Source organism: Heteronotia binoei, chromosome 8 (assembly GCF_032191835.1).
Source record: "Heteronotia binoei isolate CCM8104 ecotype False Entrance Well chromosome 8, APGP_CSIRO_Hbin_v1, whole genome shotgun sequence".
In the NCBI taxonomy this organism is placed as follows: domain Eukaryota; kingdom Metazoa; phylum Chordata; class Lepidosauria; order Squamata; family Gekkonidae; genus Heteronotia; species Heteronotia binoei.
The window spans coordinates 79,404,030-79,425,150 of record NC_083230.1 but is presented as its reverse complement, the minus strand read 5'-3'; the positions used below and the strand labels follow the sequence as shown (position 1 = coordinate 79,425,150).

Below are 21,121 nucleotides of genomic sequence, written 5' to 3'. Positions count from 1 at the left end.
AGTCGACGGAATTCTCTCTACTGTGCGCCCTATAACTTGTGACCTTGACCCATGCCCCTCCTGGCTGATTAAATCTTGTCAGAGGGAGCTAAGATATCCTATATGGGATATCATAAATAGATCCCTCTTGGAAGGGCAATTTCCAACATCTTTGAAAGAGGCCATGGTCCGCCCTCTCTTGAAAAAAAGTACAGCAGACCCGGCCGAATTGGCAAATTACCGACCGGTCTCGAATCTACCATTTTTAGGTAAAGTTATTGAGAGGGCAGTGGCGGCACAGTTACAGAGATTTCTGGATGACACTTCCGCCTTAGACTCCCACCAGTCCGGCTTCCGTCCAGGCCATGGGACGGAGACAGTGCTGGTCGCCTTGGTGGATGACCTCCAGCGGCATCTGGATCGAGGCGGCGTGGCGGTGCTGATGTTGTTAGATCTGTCGGCCGCGTTTGACACGGTCGACCATCGGCTACTGGCCCGCCGGCTTGCCGACACAGGGATTAGGGGGTCGGCCTTACAGTGGCTTTCCTCCTTCCTTGATGGGCGGGGACAAAGGGTGGCAATTGGGGGAGAGCTGTCCCAGAGGCACCCACTAGTGTGTGGAGTGCCACAGGGTGCAGTTCTCTCCCCGATGTTATTTAACATCTACATGCGCCCCCTTGCCCAGATAGCCCGGAGGTTTGGGCTCAGGTGTCACCAATATGCAGACGACACCCAGCTCTATCTGCTAATGGACGGCCGGCCTGGCTGCATCCCGGAGAACCTGGACTTAGCATTGCAGGCCGTGGCAGGTTGGCTCAGGCTGAGTGGGTTGAAGTTGAATCCAACGAAGACAGAGGTCTTTTGCTTGGGCCGTGGTGCCCTGGGGGGGAAAATCCCCCTTCCAGCTTTTGACGGTGTACCGCTGAAAGCGGCCCATAGAGTCAGGAGCTTGGGGGTTCTTCTGGAGCCTTCATTATCAATGGAGGCATAGATAGCGGCCACTGCCAAGTCCGCGTTTTTTCATCTTCGACGGGCGAAGCAGCTGGCCCCCTTCCTTGGGCGCCAGGACCTAGCAACGGTGATCCATGCTACGGTCACCTCGAGACTGGATTACTGTAATGCCCTCTACATGGGGCTGCCCCTGTGCCGAACTTGGCGGCTGCAGCTGGTGCAGAATGCAGCGGCTAGGCTGTTGTTGGGGCTCCCAAGAGGGGAGCACTTACAGCCGGGGCTACGCGGACTGCACTGGCTGCCGGTGGCATACCGAGTTCGTTACAAGGTGCTGGTTATTACCTTTAAAGCTCTATATGGCCGAGGACCTGTCTACTTGAGGGACCGTCTCTCCCCGCATGAACCCCAGAGAGCACTGAGGTCAGCTGGAAGGAACCAGCTGAATATCCCTGGGCCAAAGGAGGCCAGATTAAAGTCCACCCGGGATCGGGCCTTCTCTGTAGTGGCCCCCCTACTGTGGAACCAACTCCCGGAGGAGGTACGGGCCTTGCGATGCTTAGATCAATTCCGCAGGGCCTGTAAGACCCACCTCTTTAAAATAGCCTTCATATAAACCGAGCCAAGAAAGTCCTGTTGGATATGTTCTATGTTTTATGTTTTAATCACTGGATTTTATGAAAGATCTTAATTGTGGCACCATAATCTTAATGTAAGTTTAATGATTTTAAGGATGATTTTATATTGAAATTGTATAGGAATTTATAATTGATAGCACATGGTTTTGTTGCATACTGTATTCGCATGTTGTGGGCCGCCCTGAGCCTGCCTGCGGGGAGGGCGGGATACAAATAAAAACTTATTATATTATTATTATAAAAAACTTAACCTTAAAAACAGTTTTGTAAGCTTATATAGATTAGATATTAATTCAACCTGATCAGACGAGAGAGTAGCACAGGATGGAAAAGTGTGAGAGATAGAGACCTATAAACTGGAAGTCTTTGGCTCTTACCTTTGGCCTGGTACCATGCTGATGAATAGCAGCCATCTAGCTTCAGCATGTCCACCCCCCATTCAGCAAAAGTCGAAGCATCCAGTTCAATTTGATTCAATTTAGTGCCCGGGTATCCACCGCAGGTATAGATACCAAGGTCACCATAAATGCCAAGCTTCAGTCCCTTTGAGTGTACCTGCCAAAATAAATTGTGACTTCTGAGATACAGAGAAATTTGCAAAGCAAGTAGAATAACTAAGCCCCACTGGGCAATGCTTTGTCATCTGTGAGATTACATACCAAGCACCTTTGTCTGTTTCTGGAAGGGAAAGTGTCTTTGTTCATGTCACAGGTTTATACTTTATGAGACATACACCTAATATTCTCCAACAGCAAGTTCACATATTACTTTTTCTCTTACACAAAAGCAGTCAAAGTGTCTGCTGCCAGAATTATGTGTGTGTGTGGGGAGGACAATTAAGAATCAGGGGCACATGAATACAATTGGCAGCAATGACTGGGGCAGCACTTTTCAGTCACTGGCATTTTTGTTGATTTTTTTTTGGGGGGGGGAACTTGCAATCCTGTTGATTGTACCGGTTTACTGCCATTGTTACATTATGCTTCTCTTTGTGAGTGTGCATCCACAAATATGTGCTCATATGTAGGGATAAAAGCTGTGTATGAACCAAGTCTCAATGTGGGGTTTTTCTCCTTTCTAGTAGCCAGACCATAAAGATCTCCTTGAGTTAAATCCAGGATAGTACAAACTTTTCCATACTATATCAGCAATGACTTCTGAAGGTTATTTGTGTGGGACAAATCCAGACATCATGCTGTTTGTAACAACCACTAACCCCAAAGATTGTCTAAACCCACGTCATTCACTTCAAACCATCCTATCATACAAACAGAGCCGGCCCTAGACTGTCTGGCACCCTAGGCAAGGCTAACTTCTGGTGCCTCCCTCTGTACTGATAAGATCACTGAGTCACATGGGGGCACCGAATTTGGTGCCCTCAGAAGGCCAGAGCCCTAGGCAATTGCCTAGTTTGCCTAGTGGCAGGGATGGCTCTGCATACAAAATTCCAAAATTCATCCACCATCACAAGCAACCTCTTTCTCATACAAACCATATTTCTACTATATGGGTACTATAGAACACCACAACTGAAGTTTGATTTACACTTTTTCCAGCATCCTTGCCTTGATCTTCAGAAAGACAGCATATGGACATGGGGGGTTTCCTTTCCCTCTATAATCCCAGCCTGCTTTGTGAGAGATGTTTCCCCATTCCCCAAAACTTCACTCTAGCTCCAATCATCCTCCCAATCCCTCCTACAATGTCTACCTTTTCTTCCTGTGTTATTGTCGCCTCCAATCCCAGCATACTTGGAACAGCAGTAGAGGTCATGGAAGCAAAGCAAGTGAAAACACTTTGTGAAACTGAAGAAATTTTTCACAAGTGACCCACTGGCCCAGACTCTGAATTAAGTATATTACAGCCCTTAATCCTTTAAGGAGTTGTGCTTTAAGAGCCCAGTGTTTTCACTGCTTAATTCTCACAGCTCATGCCTCAATAGAGGCTATAAAAAAATCAGATGAGACCCCCTAGATCTTGCTTCTACACAAGAAGACTCCACTCACATAATCTGCTAAGGCTTTGATCCCATGAGGAAACCTCTCAGGATCTGGAACCAGTCGTCCTTTGGCATCCCGCTTCTTTGCTGTCCAGCAGTCATCTATGTTCACATACACATAGCCCAAATCCTTCCAGCCATTGGTCACCAGGTAATCTGCCATTTCCATGAACAGATTTTCACTGTCCCAAAAAGAAAATAGAACACAGAATATTTTTAAAAAAAAAAGAAATCTGAAGTGACCTTAAACTATTTTGGGCAATATGAACCATGAAAGGTACGACCCCAGTGACCCTGCAGAGCTGCACATTGTATTGAAATCTGCTTCCTAAAAGTCTGGCTATAGTCTGTTCTTCCTCAAGATGGAAAACTTATATCCATCCTGTGTAGTCTGCTTCCAAGTGCCACAGAAATCCCTTCACTGCAAAATCACAAGAAGTTCTAATTTGTTCAGAAACTAAACTAACAAGAGAGTGAGGCAGTTAACTAAGGGCTGCTTCACTGAAAATCCATAGAACTTTGGGTACAACAGAAGGAGCTATGACCAGTCAAAAACTACCCTGTATCTGCCCTGTGTATACAACTGTGCATATACCCTGTATCACTAGGCTTGCCAATCCGCACGTCCCACAGGGGGATCCCCTGCTTTAGCAGGCTCCTTCCTGCTCCCTGGCAGCTGGCTGGTGAGGGGGAAGTCCAATCCCACAGACACCATGTGCCTTTCCACCTCATAAGGCTTAGAAGTTTGGGAATAGCTTGCTTTTTGAAAGGTGTGTGTGCCTTTACATCTCTGAAGTCAGGCTGAATGGGTGTGGGATGAGCCTACAGAACAACGTGGCTGTTATGAGAAAGGAAAGGAAGCAGCCCAGTCTCTCTATTTGTTTTACAGTCCCTTCAGAAGTTGTTTTGCACAGTAAAACAGAGAGAACTTCTGGTTTCCCTGTATTAGTCTGAAGAACCTGGTTGAGTTCAACAACTCCCATGCTGAGTAAATTGCCCCAGTGAGACCACAGTGTGTGCTTCCAAACTTTTATTTTGGCTGGGGTGTATGTGTTTGTGTGTGAGAGAGAGTACAAGTCGAAGTGCAGCCAGCTGCTGGGGAATGAGGAAATGAAGACTGTACTCAGGGGAACTGCACTTCTGTATTTTTAAAATTTATTTCAAAGAATGGGAAAGTCTCCTGGATTCACCCCCAAAGTCCCCAGGTATTTTCTGACTTAACTCGGCAACCCTATGTATCACATGTGCTGGTACACATACCATTTTGTTTGGGCATGCAATATAAGTACATGCTAAAAACATAACAAATGAAGTGTCCCAAACATCAGTCACTCAACTCAGCTACTAAAATCCTACTGCAGAACATTTCCAGACAAGGGCCCATTATGGCACCCCTCATTCCATAGCCAGAAATTCTGCAACCAAACAGTCTAAAACTGCCTTTTAGGATCTGCTGTTCAAGAAGGGAAAAAATAAACAGGGCACCACAACTGAAAAAGTCCTCTTATTGATTGCTGCCAACTTGATCTCAGATGGCTGAGGATCCAGAACTGGCCTCCAAAGCAGGTCTCAAAGGAAGTACTCAAGGGTGGCTCCCTCAAGCACTGTGGTCCAGGTCAGCTCATCCATGAGGCAGTATTTTAGGGGACGGCAACCTCTCTCCTACCCCTCTGTTCCTGGCATCTACCCTGCTGCTGCCTCTGCACTAGGAGCTGAAAGAACTAATACTTCCTATCTCCTCCCCCTAGTCTCTCAGCAGCATGGCAAGTTATCTATGCCTTTTAGGGCTTCCCAAAATCTTGGCTGATCTTTATGAATTTTGACCATTATTTTGTCTGAGAAGTCCAACGGCCATGGCATGCATAGCTTGCCATTCTGCTTTTAGAAAAGGTTGGGGAGAAATGAAGAGGCAAAAGGCATTAGTTCTTCAGGCTTCCTGAGTGATCTCAAATAGCAAAGTGACTTGAACTGCCACTGCTGAGGCCCCAGGCTCTTTGGAGTTCCAAAGGTCAGAATCTATTTCTTGGATTGTACTTGGGAACATACTGCAAGCCAGTGCGGATCTTTTATCCTGGTGTGATACAATCAGACATGCTCCAGTTAGTAATTCAGGAGCCACATTTTTAAGTAGTTGACATTTCTGAACAAATTTCAAGGGCAGCCCCATATAATTGTAATAATCCAGCCCAGATGTTACAATAGTATGGCTAACTGTGACCAGATTATTTTTGTCCAGGAGAAGTTGCAATGAGTGGTGAAGAAAATACAGTTTGAGGAGTACCAAAGAGTTGGAGAATATCCATATAGTGAAAGGTAGACCTGTAACCTATGCTAGGAAAAAAGGTAACCCTGAGCATTCTGCAAAGGACCTCTTCCACAAAAACAGAGCTGAACTCCCTATTTTAAAATATTTACAAGACCAAAAGGAAATTCCAGATATAATTTCAGTTTTAAACTTATGGTAGATATTAAAGAAAGCCGATTTGCACTTTAGCAAGTCTATAGAGTGTGGTATTTGTTATATCAATATTTATGATCAGAGAGACTTTGTAACTCTTTATTAGTGTTTTACAGTGCTTTGTTTTGATTTTTGGTTTGTTAAAAATTTAATAAATTAAAAAAAACAGTTGAACTTAGTTTGAGCTGCATTGTTTCCAAAGTTCTTACACTTACCTGATACAGTTCTGAGGATCATTCTTGCAGTCAACATTACAACGAAATCGCTCCCATGCAAGCCAACCCATTGGGGGTGTTCTCATGAGTCCGTTCTCCAGAGCCTGGCAGAAGGAGGCTACAGCCAGTATGAAGACAGAGGCTACAAGCTTCATGGCCATAAAGTGATGGATCACTGCTGAAGATAGAGATGACAAAACTACCTTCCAGTAACAGGTCCATCTCCCAACATGCCTTGTCTATATCTCAAGTATTTCCATTCACTTCCACAGTCCATTGCAGGGTCCATTCTTTTGTTCAGCACTTTTCAAACCTGCATTGGAAAACCAAGGACTCAAGGGCTCTCAACTCCTATCAGAGTGGCACCACTTGCCACCGCCATTTTTTGACACTATTCTTAAGTCTCTCTCCTCTCCTTTTTAAAAATCTCTGCACAGATAACAAACTGTTGAAACTCAGAAGGATGGATGGTCAGCCTACAGTATAGGCACCAGCAACAGGTGCTTATGGTCCTCTTGGACAGGAGGAGCAAGAGAGGCTGCAGGACTAGCAGAAGCATAAAAGCAGGCTTACACTTCTGCCTGCCTATCCTGAGCTGCACAGCTGAATTTTCCCTTCCTTAGCAGAGCATGGGCAATTCCACTCCATAGCAGAAGGATGGGCACTACAAATATTGCCTAACGTGCATCAGAGTGGCACACTCACTAATACTGCACTTGGGTTTTGGCACACTTGCCCAAAAGGTTGGCAATCATTGCTCTGAATCATAAAATCATAGTGCTGGAAAGGACCTCCAGTCATTTAGTCCAACCTCCTGCACAATGCTGGATATTTACAAATAGCTCCCCCCCCCGCCCCGCACACACACCCAGTGACTCCTGCTCCATGCCCAGAAGATGGCAAAAATCCTCCATGATCCCTGGCCAAACTGGCCTGGAGAAAGACCGCTGCATGACCCCAAAGTGGTGATCAGTATTTCCCTGGGTGTGTAATAAAGGGCCACAAGAACTAAGCACTGATGCAACCCTTCCTGCCCTCCTTCTCATGATATGCCTAAATTCACAGAATCAGTATTGCTGTCAGAAGGCCATCTAAGCCTCTGTTTGAAAACCTCCGAAGAAGGAGAGCCCACCGCCTCCTGAGGAAAGAAGCCTGATCCACTGGAGAACCGCTGTCTGGAAATTCTTCCTAATGTTGAATTGGAAACTCTTTTGATCTAATTTCAACTGTTGGTTCTGGTCAAAGTTTCTGGGGCAAGGAGCCACTCAGCTCTCTAGAGGCTACTGTAAGTAAAAACCTCACTGATCTTATTAGGATCTCAACAGCTCAGGAGGCACATAACATGAGACAGACAGGGTGGCGATCTACTCTGACTTCATGATGCAAGACATATTAAAAGAGTAAATACATATTACATTCAAGCCTAAAATCAGCCAGTTAAAACCATTTAAGAACTAAGGAATTTACAAGCAGAAAAACTTACCAAAGTTATTGGCCCATAACTTTCTTACTAGCTGACCTGCGGTGTTGGCCATTTCTGGCTTAAGAAGCATCCACTTAGAAAAGCTTTTGTTAGGTAATCCTTACTCTTTACAGGTGATTAGACACAAGGAGACCAGTTACAAGTCTGGGCTGAGGAACAGAACTGATATAAAACAAGAGAATGGAATTCCTGCACATTGCACATAGCCCAAGTTCTTTTCAGAACTTTGGATTTTGGCATCTGCTGTACTCACTGTGGGTAACCTGGGTGGCAGATGTTTGTAAATGCTGCATCTCCTTGAAGCAAGCCAGCATTTACCATTGTGGATATAAGGGCATTTCACGTTCTCTTTTCATCCCAAATTACATCAGGCAGCTTTGGTAAGAAATAGCGAGTATATAAGACGAGTTCTCCATAACTCTGCTGATAGCTCCTGACATCAGAAAGGAACTGAAATTACTTTATTTGGTTGCTGTGCTTCTGTGCAATGACTGATCTTCTCTTCTTGCTATTGATAACGGCAAAGAGAGAACCTCCTGTGAGCCTGAAGGAACCTCTTTCCGGGGGGTCTAGTCTATGGAACTGTAGATTCATCAGCATCATCTGCACTGTCTGGGGGAAGCATATTCCCAGCTCTTGTTCTCACTGCCAGGGCTGGGCTAAGATGTTTTGGTAGGCTGTGCTGCAGGATGCTCTGAAACGTTGCATACCCATTTCATATGACACCAGACTTGATCAGCTGCCATAAAAGTGTTGTCAATCCAAGTGGTTGCTTGGATCACTTATATGCAGTTGGGCCTAATCTCCCCTGCTACTGAAATGGGAAAGTAAGCATCACAGGCAGTTGACCTCTTTCACCTTGACAGCATTGCCACAAGACTGTCATCCGAGATCTCTTTCTTCAAGAAGATGCAACATTTACAAACATCTGCCACCCAGGTTACCCACAGTGAGTACAGCAGATGCCAAAATCCAAAGTTCTGAAAAGAAGTGGCCAAGTACCAAATGACCAGGGATCCAGGTATTTCAGGTACTTTTTACCTACACAGAGAGACTCCCAGGATGTGGGACTTGTTATTTTGTTCACCCAACTTGCAGCCACAAATTGGCCTACCAAGCCGTAATCAGCAATTAAACCACATCCCAAGCAATTTAAATGCTGAGGATGTAGTTTTTGACTGGGTTTGGGCCTAGGCATGATTGAAGGGCGCCTCACTGCTGCCCTCCCTCCTCCAGTGATGGCTGTTTGTTTCAGTGCAGGGAGAGCCCAGACTATGACATGTTAAAAAGGTGTGCAGCTTGTCCTCCCCCAGAGATAAGCATAATGGTGGCATGAATTCACTGTTTCCCCCACTGCAGACAGCATAGATTAGTCAGCTAATACATACAGCAACTACACAGTTTATATAATGCTGACAAGACAAAAACAACTACCTTTGTACTATTGTCATACTTTCCAAGTTTCAGTGTGGGGTTTCTGTCCAATCATCAAATCTTATCCTCATTTTCCTGTCCTTGTAAAACAGGAATGATAGATCCTATCTGCACAAAAAGCATATGAATTTCTCTTTAAAAAACTACAAAGGCATTGAAGGGGCTTTCCTTACAGTATGGTCCCTCCTTTCTGCTGTCTTGGAAATAATGGAACTGGGCAAGTAGGACAGTGGTACAGGAGCTGTCTTGCTTAACTGTTCCCATGCAGTGTGTGAAAATGGAATGATGGTTACATTCTCAGGGAATGCACTTTAAAATGCACACAATGGGAAAGCCTTTGTATGGTTCTTAGGAAAATCTGTATGTTCCAGCAGTGTTCTAAGAAGAAATAAGAGCAATGTTTTCTGTCTACAAGATAGGCTTCCTATGCAATATCACCCGCATTCCCCATTCTTTTTTGGTAAGTATTATCTTAAGAATATCAAGGTAGTTGCATTCACTGCCATCAAAAAGGACAGGTTTCTTACCTGTAACTAGTGATCTTCGAGTGGTCATCTGTGCAGTCACACATATGGGTAATCCGTCAGGATCGAGTCCGACCTCGGAGAATTCAAAGCAATCTTGAAGCGTTAATTTTAGCGCGCCCTCCCGTTGTCCCGGGGAGGAGGCATCGCCTGCGCATGCCTGGACGAAGGGGAGGCGCCTAACCCACTCAGTTTCTTCCCGCCGCCGTATAGGTGGACCAATTCTATTGATAATAAGCATCCAGCTGCGGGGAAGGATGTGTGGGCATGTGTGACTGCACAGATGACCACTCAAAGATCACTAGTTACAGGTAAGAAACCTGTCCATCTTCTTCGTGGTCTCTGTGCAGTCCCACATATGGGTGATTAGCAAGCTATTCTGTCAGAAGGTGGGTGCTGGGTCTGTAACCAGAAATATGGTTAGTAAAGCCAAGAATAATAGGATTGTACTCACGGTTGAGTGTCAGGGAGGATCAGTCAAAGATGGATCACAGCACAGCCTGTCCGAAGGACGAGTCACGCTGAGCACGGACGTCTAAGGCGTAGTGCGAGGCGAATGTGGATGGGGAGGACCAGACCGCAGCAGCACAGATGTCCTCCATCGGGACGCCCTTGCAGAAGGCTGATGAGGTTGCAACGGCTCTAGTAGAGTGAGCTCGTACATATTCTGGTATTGGCTGTTTTGCCAGTTCATAACATAATGTAATGGCAGCCACAATCCACTTTGAAAATCTCTGAGTTGAGATTTTGTTGCCTTGGTTGTGGGTTGCATATGTTACAGAGACTTGTGTCCTTACGGAACTGTCGTATCCTTTCAATGTAAAAGGCAAGGGCCCTACGTACATCTAGGTTGTGTAGAGCCCGTTGGCCTGCATCCGCAGGGTGCTGGAAAAACGCAGGTAGAGTGGAGGGTTTCCCTAGATGAAACACTGAGACCACCTTTGGTAGGAATGCAGGGTCGGGACGTAACACTACCCTGTTGTGATGGAAAACTGTATATGGTGGGTCTGCTCTAAAGGCGCAGATATCGCTAGCTCTCCTGCCCGTGGTGAGTGCTATCAGTAGGGCTGTTTTCCAAGTGAGAAGATGTAGAGGAATGGATGCCATAGGTTCGAACGGTGGTTTCATCAACTGACTCAAGACAAGTGAGAGGCTCCAGGTAGGAAGGACTTTCTTGATGGAAGGGTGAAGGTGAAGAATTCATTTTAAAAAGGCTTTAGTAGCGTGGTGAGAGAAGACTGTGGAGCCCTCAATATGCGGGTGAAATGCAGAAATAGCCGCTAAGTGGACCTTTAGGGAGGAGTACGAAAGTCCAGCATTGGAGAGGGCCAGAGTATATGCTAGGATTTGGGTAATACTGGCAAGGCTAGGATTAAATTTATGCTGGCATGCATATTTGGGAAAACGTTTCCATTTAAGAAAGTAGGATTTCCTGGTGGTAGGTTTCCTTGCGTTTACCAGGACATGGCAGACTTCTGGAGGAAAGTTCAAAAACTGATTCTCCAGGCTGTCAGTCGAAGAAGTGCTGGGTTGTGGTGTAGGACCTTGCCTTCTTGTTGGGAGATTAAGTCCTGAGCTTGCAGAAGCCGGAGGAATGTGTTGCTGGATAGGAGGAGGAGAGCAGTGAACCAGGGTTGACGTGGCCACCAGGGTGTGATCAGAATGCATTTGGTGTGGTCCGTCTGTATCTTCTGTAGCACTCTCGTGATGAGTGGTATTGGAGGAAATAAGTAATGGAGTGCTCCGGACCATGTTTGGAGGAAAGCATCCCCTGGTGACAGTAGGGACGGAGGGCCTCGCATGTAGAAGCGGGGGCACTGGGCATTGTTTGGGGATGCAAATACATCTATCTTCGGGGTACTGAAGTTCTGGAACATGGGCTCTAGGTAGCGCCTGTTGATGGTCCATTTGTGGTCATTGATTAGGCGACGACTCAACGCATCTGCTTGAACATTCTGGACCCCTGGTAAATGTACTGCTGTTAGGAAGATACCTTGGCTGATGCTCCAGTGCCATAGTGCTAGGCATAGCCGGGTAGATGCAGTGCCTCCCTGTCAATTGATGTAGAAGACAGTGGCCACAATGTCGGAAGTGACTTGGACATGACAGCCGCGAAGAGATGGGAGGAAGGATCTCAGAGCTCTGTGGACCGCCAGGAGTTCCAGGCAATTGATATGGAGGGATCTTTCGTAGTCCGTCCATTGCCCCTGGACTGTGAGCGTTCCCAAGTGCACTCCCCATCACCACTTGGAAGCGTCGGTGGTAACAATCACAGAGGGAGGTGTCTGTGCAAATGGCATTCCTACCCGAAGATGATGTTCTATCGTCCACCATCTCAGCGATGAGACAATGTGAGACGGAAGAGTTATCACTGTACTTTGGTGCTGTCTTTGAGGGTGGAATGTTTGGACAAACCACAGTTGCAGAAGGCGCATGTGGAGCTTGGCGAAGCAGAGTACTGAGGTGGTGGCTGCCATTAGGCCTAACATCCTTTAAAAGATGAGAGCTGTTTGGGAACGGTGCATTATGATTTTGTTGGCCAAGGATTGGATATGTAGCACTCTGTCTGGTGGCAGGTAAGCCTTTCTGGAAATCGTTGACAGGTGCACTCCTTTGAATTGTATGGTTTGAGTAGGAGTTAGCTTGGACTTCGTCGGATTGACCTGAAGTCCTAGGGTAGCTAGGAGGGAGAGGGTAGTCGAGACATCCATTTGGAGCTGTTCTTTTGTTTGTGTGACGACCAGGCAATCGTCTATGTAGAGGTAGATGGATATTTGTTGTTGTCGCAGTGCTGCGGCCACCACAGCCATACATTTTGTAAATACTCTTGGTGTCGTTGAGAGACCAAAGGGAAGAGCGCGGAATTGGTAGTGTTGATCTCCGATCGCGAATCTGAGGAATCTTCTGTGATGGTGGTTGATGGTAATGTGAAAATAGGCGTCTTGCATGTCTATAGATGCCATCCAGGCCTGCTCTGGAATCAGTGGTAGGATAGACTGAAGGGTGACCATACGGAATTTTTTGTGGCGGATGTGAAGATTGAGTTTCCGGAGATCTAGTACGGGGTGTAATCCCCCGTCTCTTTTTGGCACCAGAAATTAGCGGGAGTAAAATCCCATATGATGGTACTGTGGTGGAACTGGTTCTATAGCTCCCTTGTCCAGCAAGGTCGCAATTTCCAATTGTAGAGGTGCGGATGCTGGGGTAGTTATGAACCTGTGATGTTTTGGGGTTGAGTTGAATTCTTTGAAGTAGCCCCTGTGGATGATCGCCAGGACCCATGAGTCTGATGTTATGGACTCCCACATGGGGTAAAACGGCTGTAGTCTGATGTCTGGATAGTGCTCTGGACGTCCGCGGGGGGTAGGGGAGTCAAAGAGACTGCTTTGTAGTTGGTGTCGTTTTCTTTGATGTTTGGGGACGTGCTCTCTGTTGGAAAGGTTGTTTTGGCTGGGGGGCTTGCATCTCCAGGGTTCGGCCTGTCGTGGAGATCGAGCGGGTTTGTAGTAGTTCGGCCTCCAGTTCCTCTGTTGTGTGGATTGAGATTGTGGTTGGGTAACCCCTAATCTCTTAGCCCTCTTTCTGCTATTGTGAACATTGGTCAGAATGTCATCTGTAGTGGCATTGAATAGGCCGAGCCCATTGAAGGGTAAGTCCTCTATCTTAAACTTTATTCTGGCTGCAGTGATGAAGACCTAAGCCACGCATGTCGACGCAAGGCTATTGAGGATGCAAGGGTTCAGGAAGAGCATTGGGCTGCGTGGCGTGCCGTATTAATCTACTGCTTACTGACTCTCGCGAGCTCTTGTAGGGCATGAGAGGCTTGTTTTTGTGTTGCTTCAGGCAGAGAAGGAACCAGGGTGTTCAGATATGTGGTTAAGTGAAAGGCGTACGCTGAGAAGTATGTCATATAGTTGTGGATTTTTGTAGTGGCAGTGGTAAGGGAGTAAATTTTTCTCCCAATCGTGTCGAGTTTTTTGCCTTCCCTCTCCGGAGGAACAGGGTGTCTTGTCTGTTTAGATTTAGATGACGAGTGCACTATCATGGAGTTCGGTGCAGGGTGGTTGAATAGAAATTTGGCCTCAGGGGCATGAACCTTGTAGAGTGATTCGACCCGTTTTGAAGTTGGTGGTACTGATGCTGGTTTGTCCCAAGCCTCTTTCAGGGTTTTGAGGTGGACTGGAAGCATCGGGAAGGAGGAGCCTGCAGGCAGGTCAGCGTGTACGAGGTCGTAGACCACAGCTGAGACTCTAGGCGCGTCAGTGGTTAATTTAACATTGAGGGAGTTCGCCATGTTGGATAAGAGATCCAAGTAGAATTTTGGTCCCTCTGATGGAGATAGGTCAGTCTGTTTTGCAATGTCAGATGCTGGTGAATGGAGACCTGAGGTTGAGGAATGGGAGGAGTCAGAGTGCTCTGCCTCGGATTCTTCCTGGGTGTCTAAGTCCAGAGGTTTGGTAGTCAGTTCTGTTAGCGAGGGCTGTGTCCGTGGTTTGGTGGAACCGATCAAGGTCGATCTGGCTGGTGAAGACGATCTAGGCTTCGTAGTATAGTGAGCAGGGACCTCTCGATACCGAGGACGATCTTCATAATATGAATGTTCTCGGCGTGGAGGGGTCTCACAATACCGAGAACGGTCTTCTCTGTGTGTATGGTCTCGGTATTGAGGCGACTCATGGCGTCGGGGGTCGTCACGGTACCGAGAATTGTCATGGGTATGTCGATAAGAACCCGTGGATGGCGACCTTCGGTGTCTTTGGTATCCACGAGGGGATGGTGACCTGGACCTCGATGGAGTATAGTAGTAGTAGCGTTCCCTGTGACCGCTTCTGGACCTCTTGGCTCGGATACGGATGGGCAGTTCTTTCGGAGTCGACGGCTCTCTTTGAAGGGAGTGTACTCATATTGTCTGTGGAGATAATGAGACCTCTCGGAAGGAGCGCACGTCCAGGATATTGAGGCACTGGCTTCTGGTCGAGTCCGGGGACTCGGTGTTCAGTATTTGCTCCGGTAAAGATTCATGGATCGAAGGCGACCGAGAGTGGATGTGAACGATCTCGAGAGGCGTAATGGCAGGTGTCGAGGTTGCCTTCGAGGCCGGTGTTGTCGGAACCGGGGCGCCAGAGCTGGCCGTCGGGTGCGGTGTGGGAAGCCTTGCCGAAAAAGTTGGATCCGATGGCTTATGGCTTGTCTTGGGTTTCTTAGGAGTTTTCGGGTTCCTTAGAAGTCGATTCTGAGTGGTGACGCTTCCTGGAATCGTCCAACTTCTTCGAGTGTTTTCCGGACTTAGGCTTACTGGGAACCAAGGCCATGGAAGCTGCCAGTGGCGCTATTCCCTTTAGAGCTAGGGATGGTGGCGAAGTCTGAGGAGCCGAGGCGTGGGACATAGCCGGGCGCAGAGATGACTCAAGCAAATGGCTTCTGAGTCTTGCGACGTGATTTTTTCGAGCTTGTTTGCCGAAATGGCTACAGTGCACGCAAGTATCAATATGGTGTGCCTCGCCGAGGCAAAAGAGACATAAAAAGTGGCCGTCTCTCGATGGAATTTTAGCGGCACAGTGGACACACGGTTTGAAAGCGATTTTATCCTTCCCTTCCATCCGCCTGGGGGGGGAATGGGACGGGAAAAGTTTGAAGAGATAGTACAGCTTTTTTTTTTAAACGATACCAGGAGAAGTGAAGAGCGAAGAATGAAGACGGTGAAGGATCGGATTGCGATGAAAAAACAGGAGACTCAGTGAAGAAGGTGTGTTCCGGACGGCGGTAAAGAAGAAACTGAGTGGGTTAGGCGCCTCCCCTTCGTCCAGGCATGTGCAGGTGATGCCTCCTCCCTGGGACGACGGGAGGGCGCGCTAAAATTAACGCTTCAAGATTGCTTTGAATTCTCCGAGGTCGGGCTTGATCCTGACGGATTACCCATATGTGGGACTGCACAGAGACCACGAAGAAGATGCATTTTGTTTCCTCAGCAGCTGCACAGTGCAGTGTGAGAGGGGTGGCTCAGATCTCTCAGTACTTTTGGAAAGGATCTTGGGGGGCATGGGTATCTTTCTGATTCACTTCCATCCAAGCATTTACTCAGCAGGACAGTTCCTATTTACATTTTCACTAACAAATTTATTTTTAAAAGAAACAAATCCTAGCCAGAAATCATCAAAAGCAGGCAGGGATGAAAGAGATCTCACTATTAATTAGAGTGCTCTCATCTTGCTGAAACAGGATGGATTTGATGGAATCTATAGCATAGCCAATTCCTCTTTGCACCAAAAATAGATTTGGTTGTGACAGGCACACACCAGGAGTAATTGCTGGGCTTGAATATGCCTTCCCTGAGACTGATGACAGAACCCCAATAGCATTAATACTCTGAGATGATATTCTTTCCTAGTAATCAGGATTCTGAACTATAGTTTAATCTTGGTTGGGAACCCTGGTGCCTAGAAAAAAAACTAACTGAACAAATTAGAAGTAGTTGACTTCCATAGTCAGTCACTGTGTGATGATGGGGCATGGAAGCCCAGAAATTAACCACAAACACTGCCTTATTCTGAACATCTGTAGTGGCCCTTGGAGCATGAGGTGCCTCAATATAAACATTTGACTTTCTTTGTCATCCTTTAGGGATAGAAAGACCACAGATTCACTCCACTGAAGGGCTGCGTCATTTTTGGAATTCACCAGGGTATTGGAACACCCCAGCAAATTACAGCCACCATTCAAAGCACATCAACAGACTGTTTCAGCATGAGTTACATTTGCTCCTTTGGCTGCTGTGAAGTGACTGCTGCACTTCCAGCATGGCAGCCTACCTACAAATCCACATTTAAGCAACAATTAGCAAATAAGTCCAAGTGGGCAGTTGTGTTCGTCTGAAGCAGTAGAACGAAGTAAGAGAGACAAGTTGCTCCTTTAAGATGCAACTTGACTCTTACTTTGTTCAATCAGCAAATAGTTCACTGGAGAAAAGCATTAAGCATCATGGGTGGATGCCACCTTTCTAGAGTAAGGCATAAAAAAAAACCAGACTAAAGAACAGGCAGAGTGAATCCTGTATAGTCACCCTAAGAGATCCTGTAGGAACACCTCAGCAATCTCCAGACTGCTAGCACAACTTTTTCAAGCTTCAGTAAAACGGAGTATTTGAAGAAACAAACATGCATTCATCAGACTTACCAACGAGTGGAACTTAACTGGCTCGTCTCTCTTCTGTTCCTCTCTGCGGTTTCGTTCACTATGAAAAAAGAGAAGCTGCATGCTCAAAACAAAGAGCTAACTGCGACTAGACCCTTGTTAGGTAGCAGCACCCACCAGAACACTGGCAAAAACCGCGCGCCCCAGCACTGTTCGAGCGAATTGCAAGAAATACCAACCTACCCAGAATTGGCAGTAAAGGAAAAGAGCAACCGGAATCCCCCTTCGAACCCAGCGGCGGCCAGTCACGTGCTCTTCTCCTCCCACTGGTCACCTGACCAGGCTGGCCGCTTTGAACACCCAGTCGGCTGATCGGAAGACTTTGCTTTCTGCCGACAGAAGGAAATGGAAGAAAGCTGAGAGGGTGGCCGCACTCGGTCTTGAGAAGCAGAAAGACCCCGGGTGGAGGGGGGGGGGGGATCTGATCTGTGACCTCCAATCTCTAATTCAGCGTTTTCCGGCATGACAGTACAAACGGAACGGTGCAGAGGCCCCCATGGCAACTTTAGTATTTCTTTGCCAATATAACCGGCGAGGGCACATGGTTGGAGAGCGGCGCGCCTTGCACCAAAAGCAAAACTACTTGATTAAGAAAATGAACCACACTGACAGAATGGAAGTGGTATGCAGGTGCCTTCTGATAAGAAAAGTGGACAGCGATAGTCTGTCTCCACACCACATGAAGCTTCTCCCACAGGCAAACCTGCACCAGTTCTTCTTTGGCCGAAAGTTTATTTTGACGAGCACAGGTGACAGCATTCCACTTCCTGGTTCTTTCTGCCCCTCTCCTTTGAATGAGGAACTGAGTGAGAACCAGAAAAGCAGCTTTATCCTCCCACAGAACCTCTTCCTGGATCACCATGAAGAATTACTGTCTAGGGGCGAGGTTGCCTGGACTGGGATATTGTTGTATCTCAAATCCAACAAATTGTCTATCATACTACAGCAGTAAATACTTTCTCCAAATTTAAAAAGATTACAGTTTGCACATTTATAATACAGCTGCGGGAGTTCAGTAGGGTGCTGTCTCCCTGCAACAGCAAGTGCCCCATCAATTGATTTCAGTGTGACTGCTTCAAGAAAGGAAATAGGATTCTTGCCCTGCAGTCCAATTCTATGCATATTTACTTAGAAGTAAATCCCTTGTTTTGCTGTGCAAGCTTTGTCAGAGATAATCACATCGTTCTGGAACTGTCCACAGCAATTAAAGAATTTTCTTTAAGAATTTCATTGCTGAGGACAGTTCCAGCACTACTTCTGATTCCCCCTGATGAAGCCTGCACAGCAAAATGTCTAGGACAGAGGCAACTCATTTGTTACAATGGCCAGATCTGACATAAAGGTCACATTGTTGGGCTGGGCCTACCATGCCATCAAATGTATACATGAGGTATAGAGGTCATTTCAGATGTTGAATGGCAATAGCAGGTGAATGATAATAGCAGGCTTGATTGGATTAGGTGTGATATGCAGAGAGGTAGTAACCCTGGAGATACCAGTATTGGCAATGAGACAAGAAACATAAGTCTCAGTTCCATCCAGGAGGATTCAGTCCTGGAGGATGCAAAGAATCAATGCATAATTCTGACATTAGAAACCACAACATTCAGTTGCTGACCTAAGAGTAGCAGTGCTCTTACAAGGGAATTTCAAAGGAAGATTAGAAAGAGAGACTGCTGAATTGCAATTGATGATGAAGCTCAAGACAATGCATCCTCCTGGACTGACCTGAGAGCCAGTTTTCCTGTCTCCGTACCCATGTGTACTATTATCATTTTGTATCTGAAATCACTTCATTCTTCAAGATAAAAGGACCAATCCAAGTGTTCAGATTCCTAATCAGGGTCTTTTTGAAAGAAAATATAGATAGGAACAGAGAAATCCAATCTTTTCTTTTTAAAAAAACACTTTTCAGAATAAGCCAAAATAATTTCCTCTATGTGCATTGTGCTTGTCACCCATCCATGAATTAGAAGTTTGCTTGCACACCAAGGTTTATATCTGGAATTAAATGTTGTTGGTGTTAAGCTCCAATTTGTTTTCACTTTTTCCTCCCCAAAAGAGGAAGAGCAGCCCTGGAGAAGGAAGCAGAAGCTGAGTGTCTCTGTATGTGTGTGAGTGAGTGAGAGAGGCTTGTTTTTATATCTCTCCGGTACAATGCAGGAAGCAGCCGTGGAGCTTTCTATCACTGAGAGAGCTCCAAAGGCTGCAATCCTTTGCACACTTACTTGGAAGTAAATCTCCTCAAAACAAATGGAACTGGGATCTGAGTAAGCCTGCTTTGTCTCCAGCTGAAAGTTTGTTAAGGAGTTTGGGCTTTCTTTCCAGTTTAACGGAGGTTCTGGTGCACTGCCCAACAATTTAACCTGTTTGTCTCTCTGGTTGTAGGTTTTATTGTTATTTACAGGGGAAATATCCACATCAACAAGGCTTCAGATTCCAATGGAGTAGCCATATTAGTCTTCTGCAGTTTATTAGTGTGCAGCAGCTGAAGCAAAAAGGAGACACATTGGATGAATTGGGTTCAGGCCTATGAAAGCTTATGTTACAGTAAAGAAGGAAGACATAAATAGATTGCAGACAAGATGGAAGTGATGTTGGTTGTGAAGGTGGAGGTCTTAGGCTGTCATGTTTCCCATTTTCAATGTGGTTTTGCTGACTCAGTTAAGAAGAGCCTAGGGGTCATACTGGTTCCAGCATTGATACTGGAGATGCATGTTAACGAAGCTGCTAAAATGTTTTTGTTCCAATTCAGTCTAGCCTGCAAGATGGTTCATCTGTCACACCATGGCAACACTGAGACTAGACTACTGCAATGAACTCTACATAGGTCTTCCCTTGAAGTCAGCTCAGAGACTTCAGCTGGTATAGAATGCTGCAGCTCTGTTCTTACCAGGAACTAGGAACAGCATGCACACCATGCCCATTTTACAGTCACTCTGTTGACTGCCCATTAGTTAAAGGGCTCAGTTCAAGATACTATCACATGCAAAGCCCTTCATGGCTTTGGTCCCTCATCTCTGTGGACCACCCTCCCTCCTGTGCAACAGTTTTGCTCACTGGAGCACAGTCTGCTGTAGGTGCCACATTGCAAGTGGGCAAAATCAACAACTGCCCATACATGGGGATTCCCTGTTGTGACCTCCATCTTATGGCATGGCCTGCTCAAGGAGGTTTGGAAGGCTCCCACCCTCCTGGCTTTTCTCAAACTATGCAAAACAGAATTATTCAGGACTTTTTTCATAGGTAAGGCTATGTTGTAAACCAGATGCTTTTAGACAGGAACTCATTTGTATATTAGGCCACACCCCCTGATGTCATTGTTTTCACACAGGGCTTTTTTTGAAGAAAAAGCCCAGCAGGAACTCATTTGCATATTAGGCCACACACCCCTGACACCAAGCCAACCGGAACTACGTTCCTGTGCATTCCTGCTCAAAAAAAGCACAAACCAGAACTGTATCTTTTAAATATTTGTCAGAACTCGTTACTGAAACCAACAATCAAGTTTTTTATTCACGCAGTAACAGCAGCAAGGATAGTGTATGCGAGATGGTGGAAATTACAAGTGCCTAAACAAGAAGAATTTATTCAAAAGCTTCTAGAAACTGCAGAAATGGACATACTTTCTATTAAATTGAAATATGTCAATATACGAGAAAACAAAAAGACCTGGCAACCACTATATGATTGGTTAAGTAATACATGAAAAATAGGGTATGAAATAAATTTTCTACAATCTTTATAATCGGGGAGATAATAAGAAAAAGTTCATGTATATGACTGGAGAAAGGTATATTAGATAAGAGGTTGACAGGATGTATTGTAAGATGTAATTATAAGAAAGATGAAAATGTGAATTACAAGAGTATGAACAAAATATTTGAATGATATAAGAGATGAAGAGAAAGAGTAGATATAAATGTTAATGTTATATAGATTATGAAACAATAGTAAATATAAAGTGATAAAATGAAAGAGAAATGTAAATAGAAAAGATATGTTCTCTCCCACCCCCTAGCCCCCTCCTCCTTTTTCCTCCCCATGTTCCCTTTTTCCCTCCCCATAACTGCCACACCCCCAGCAGCCCTCATTAACTCCTGGAGAAGCCCGCACCACCCTTTCTACACTTATGTGATTTTGGGTGGTGGAGGGCTTGCTGGCCTTTTAACTGTGTGTGGGGGGGGATGGCCAAGGAGAGCCCCAGGTGAGCAAGGCCTGCTTGGGCTGGCTAAATCTCTAGCCAGCCCAA

At 46.0% G+C, this 21,121-nt stretch overlaps 1 protein-coding gene across 2 annotated transcripts in view; it reads right to left on the bottom strand.

Annotated features, from left to right (window-relative positions):
- NAGA (alpha-N-acetylgalactosaminidase) overlaps window positions 1-17,116 on the bottom strand; it is a 31,693-nt gene extending 14,577 nt beyond the window's left edge. Inside the window, exons 1-5 of one of the 2 annotated variants that reach the window (XM_060245347.1) lie at window positions 17,053-17,116; window positions 16,852-16,909; window positions 6,238-6,415; window positions 3,572-3,746; window positions 1,943-2,120 (exon numbers count right to left, since the gene is read on the bottom strand). In XM_060245347.1, the coding sequence (XP_060101330.1) occupies window positions 1,943-2,120; window positions 3,572-3,746; window positions 6,238-6,398 (514 nt within the window). In that variant the 5' untranslated portion in view covers window positions 6,399-6,415; window positions 16,852-16,909; window positions 17,053-17,116. Of the gene's footprint in view, window positions 1-1,942; window positions 2,121-3,571; window positions 3,747-6,237; window positions 6,416-16,851; window positions 17,015-17,052 lie in introns of those variants that run through there. The other variant, XM_060245348.1, reaches the window with a different exon arrangement.
- Window positions 17,117-21,121: the final 4,005 nt, after the last annotated feature.